The following is a 3,912-nucleotide window of genomic DNA, read 5'->3' on the forward strand; positions in this document are numbered from 1 at the left end:
TGATTTCTTAAATGAACATACGTGCTTTTGATAGATTCTAATGGAAGAAATAACCATCTCTAGAGTAACTTTCCTTTTTATGGAAGAGTGGAACAACTATTTCAAGCATATAAAATTACTTGGGTCTTCATTGAATGTAAACTAAGTACCTATTAAAAAAAAATAGAATTTTGCAGCAAACAAATTAACTTTCCTAACTTCAAACAGTCTCGTATTCTAAGAGTCTGTTTGGATAGACTGTGGCTTTAGAGCTTCTGGCTAACTAAGAAAGCGGATGTGGCTGTTAAATTTTAGTTGTTAGTTTTATAATAAATTTTTAGCTTTTCAGTATATCCAAAAATCTGAAAAGTCAGCTAAAATCTGCTGCTCAATTTTTAATTTATTTCAGTCATAACCGTTTCGCGACTAGAAACCAGCTATTTGGATAACGTATGGATTTTTTTCAAAGAAAAACTGAAAAAAAACTATCCAAACTGGCAAATGAGTCCCGAAAACTACAATAATTTCATGTTCAAGAAAACAACAAACGTAAAGGCCTAAAGTGCAAAAGGCAATCGGTGAATGAAAAAAAAATGGAGAAAATCTTGAGATGTGTGAAGACTGCAGAAGCACCGCATCAGCCACCACCACCACCTTCAACTCCTTCTTCCTCCTTCCTGCCTCCATCCTCCCTAATCCACCACCCCACAGGTCTGCCAGCACCATCGTCTCATCATCATCCAGGAGGAGCAAGGAGAAATTAAGAAGAAGCCAACGAGGACCCAGCTGCTTGCAAGCTATCGATCGGCACCAGCCTTGGGTTTGATCCCATCGATCGATCCCATGCCCGGCCGGCTCGACGACCCATCCATCTGAGATCACCGGACGGCACCAACCGACCCCCATCGGTCGTCGATCCATGGGGAGCGGCAAGGTGTTCCCAGGTGCCGCCGGCGCGAGCGGCCCGCCGCAGCCGCCGGGCGCCGTCTGCTGCATATGTGGCGACCGCGGCCTCCTGCCCGAGCTCTTCCGCTGCTCCGCCTGCTCCGTTCGCTCCCAGCACACGTACGTGCACCCATCCATCCATCAGTCTCTCTAATCAATTCCTCTTAATGCGCATCGCTCATGTAGTGATTAACATGTCTCCGTGCATGCGATAGATCCCTAATTCGTTTGCACTTGCAACAGCATCGACGATTGCGGTACCTACGTGAATAAATAAATTAAAGCCCATCGATCTCTGACTGTGGACGAGCGTGCGCATCAGAGATTTAATCAATTTATGCGTTTTAATATGTGAATCCAATCGAGGCCGGATTCATGCACTCCTTTGGTTTTCTTGGCATATAGCCAGCCATTCATTAGCTTTGCCTCTTACAAAAACCATTCGTTAGTTTTGCAACTTCTCCTAAAATTAAGGGGAAGATGCGTAGTACGTTCTTCTTCTTCGTTTTGAGATCGAGGAAGATGCGTCGTTCTTTCGTATAATCTTGAAAAAGAAAGGAACTATTGATTCTGGAATATATCTTGTAGTACCACTCAGCTCGTAGATATATGTGTATAAGACACGCATCTAGCTAGCTTTGAATCTAGAAATGTCCACCACACGATAGAACATATGGTTCATGACTCGATGTCAACCTGCAGTACAACCTTTTTCAAGAATACGTGGACATGGAGAACTGTTCATGAGTACTATTCGTCTATTCCCTGAACCGATCGCTTCATACCAAAACACAAAAATCCATCGGTAGCGTGCGTGCATTTCATGGCACGTTTCATCACATCCGTCGTGCTATTTTTTATTCCGGGTGCTTTTTCGATCGCACAATCGACGTCAAAATATATTGTCAAACAAAACGGGCCGGGCCTATGTACATTCGCTCGACGTCGATTCAAGCCGTCCTGTAGCTGTTCGATTACCCGCATCCAACTGCACCGCTGTTAGTTTCAGTTCTTAGTTTGATCATTAATCCCACATGAATGTAAGTGTCTGTGGCCACTTCATAATTTGCATGCAATAATAACGTACGCCACATATACATGTGTATGCCTGGCTAATTCTGTGCACATACGTGGTCCTGTATGATGTGTCAGATACTGTACGGAGCGGTACCCGAAGGTGGAGTCGTACGGCGCCTGCAACTGGTGTCTGAGGGCGGGCGGAGGCGTGGCTTCTACTTCTAACTCGCCGAGATCCACCGGCAAAGTGGCCGCCCGGCCTGCTGCTCACGGTGGCACGACCGCCGGCGGCGGCAGATCGCCGAAGGTTGCCGTTCGTGGCGACTTTGCGTCGTCGAACTTGAGCAAGCCTATCAAGAAGCAGCAGCCGCCGCAGCAGCGGCTCCTGCTGCGGCGGTCGGCGTCGGACCTGGGCAGCCGCGTCCACGACGCCCCGCCGTCGCCCGGCGTCGCACGGGGCAGGCCGAGGGTCCGGAGGTACAAGCTCTTGGAAGAGGTGATCACTAGCTAACCTTGTGGTTTCGATGTCGTGGATGCCACGTGAGCGTTTTTTAGGTGTGTACGCGTGTATATGTAGACAGCATGCAGCTTGTGCGGCCATGCGTGCATGCATGCATGCATGGATATCTAGCTAGCTGTGTTGAGTCGTTAATGTTTGTGGGCGTAATGTACAACGTGAAGAGTACTACTTGCATGCCAACGTGCATGCGGTTCGATCATGCGATGAGCGACTTCGCTTGATCGTCGTCGGTTAGTTAACCAGCTAGCTGTTTTAGAGAGAGTTCTGCGTGTGCAAATAAATAAAGTTTTTTCTTTCGATGAACACTTCCAATCTCGAGCTTAACCAACGTAATTGAAAAGATTTTTTTCGTTATTTCATGCATGTATGATTTCCTTATGTTCCTCGTTGGTTGCTGTTTATAGATGTTGACAGTCTCATTCGACCTCAAGTTAATATTCCCTCGACCATGAATTTTACATTAAAAGAAATTCCTTGCCATGTCTAGGCTCAGTTCGAATACGACATGGACTCTACTTGGGCCAAAATCAAAGTCCGTATTGGAGACCGTCTCAGCATCCCAAAGATAAGAAAAAGGTACAGGACGTCGTGTTTGTTAGGTCTTGAACTCAAGACTCCTGCTCTAGTGCCATCACCGTGTTAAACGCTACTATCGACATGTACTGCCTCAAATTAAAGTATTTTTGCACCTTTCAAGATCATTGGTTTAACCTCTTCTTCTCAATACATCTGGCTGTATGTACAACCATGGATGGACACTAGTTGCCATATTACTTAAGTTAGGAAGGAAACCCCTGACAATTTCTTTTAAAGAAGTCCTTGTTTTTTTTTTCTTTCTAAGACTTAAGAGCCCAAAAATGTCCTTGATCACGATAGCAAACTGACAGTAAGGTTTTTACTTACGTATATGCATAGCATGCTCTTAACTGTCAAACAAGAAATGAGCTTTGAACCTAACTCTTAATCATAATTTTTATATCAATGACGTCAAAAAACAACTTGAAACGTTGTCATTTATTAGATATATATACGCCAAAGGAGAACGAGTTAACTATAAAAGGCAAAAGAAAGCTATGTATACTACTTTTGATATCGATGATGACATGAAAATCTTAATCTTGTCGAAGAAGCAACTTGAGACGATCTGTTGTTAACCAAGCTACGCATACGCCTAAGAGGAACGGGTTAACTATAAAAAGGCAAAAAAGAAAGAGAAAAGACAAGAGTCTTGTCGATATTTTGTACAGGAGGAATCAAACCTGGCAAGCTTGATAGATTGGACTCCAGCAACAATCAACATAACAGTCTGTTTCCTGATCACGCCAAATTTCATCGTCAGAAAATATACATATCTAGTACTGCCCGCTCTTCCCAGTCCTCCTTGTGTCAATTCGGTATGTCAGCACTACCTCTGAGGAAAAACTGTGTCCATGATCTGAAATTTTTTATGA

General features: G+C 44.4%; 1 protein-coding gene across 2 annotated transcripts; it reads left to right on the forward strand.

Moving 5' to 3' along the window:
• Nucleotides 1-570: 570 nt before the first annotated feature.
• Nucleotides 571-3,156, forward strand: LOC133916809 (uncharacterized). 2 transcript variants are annotated; one of them, XM_062360664.1, is made up of 3 exons: nucleotides 571-1,044; nucleotides 2,077-2,437; nucleotides 2,949-3,156. In XM_062360664.1, exons 1-3 carry the CDS (start codon nucleotides 899-901, stop codon nucleotides 3,102-3,104), a joined length of 663 nt encoding a protein of 220 aa, XP_062216648.1. In that variant the 5' UTR covers nucleotides 571-898; the 3' UTR covers nucleotides 3,105-3,156. The 2 variants fall into 2 exon arrangements, with proteins under 2 accessions (XP_062216648.1, XP_062216649.1); XM_062360665.1 differs by lacking the exon at nucleotides 2,949-3,156 and having other exon boundaries at nucleotides 573-1,044; nucleotides 2,077-2,766.
• Nucleotides 3,157-3,912: the final 756 nt, after the last annotated feature.

Source organism: Phragmites australis, chromosome 4, assembly GCF_958298935.1.
Source record: "Phragmites australis chromosome 4, lpPhrAust1.1, whole genome shotgun sequence".
Lineage (NCBI taxonomy): Eukaryota > Viridiplantae > Streptophyta > Magnoliopsida > Poales > Poaceae > Phragmites > Phragmites australis.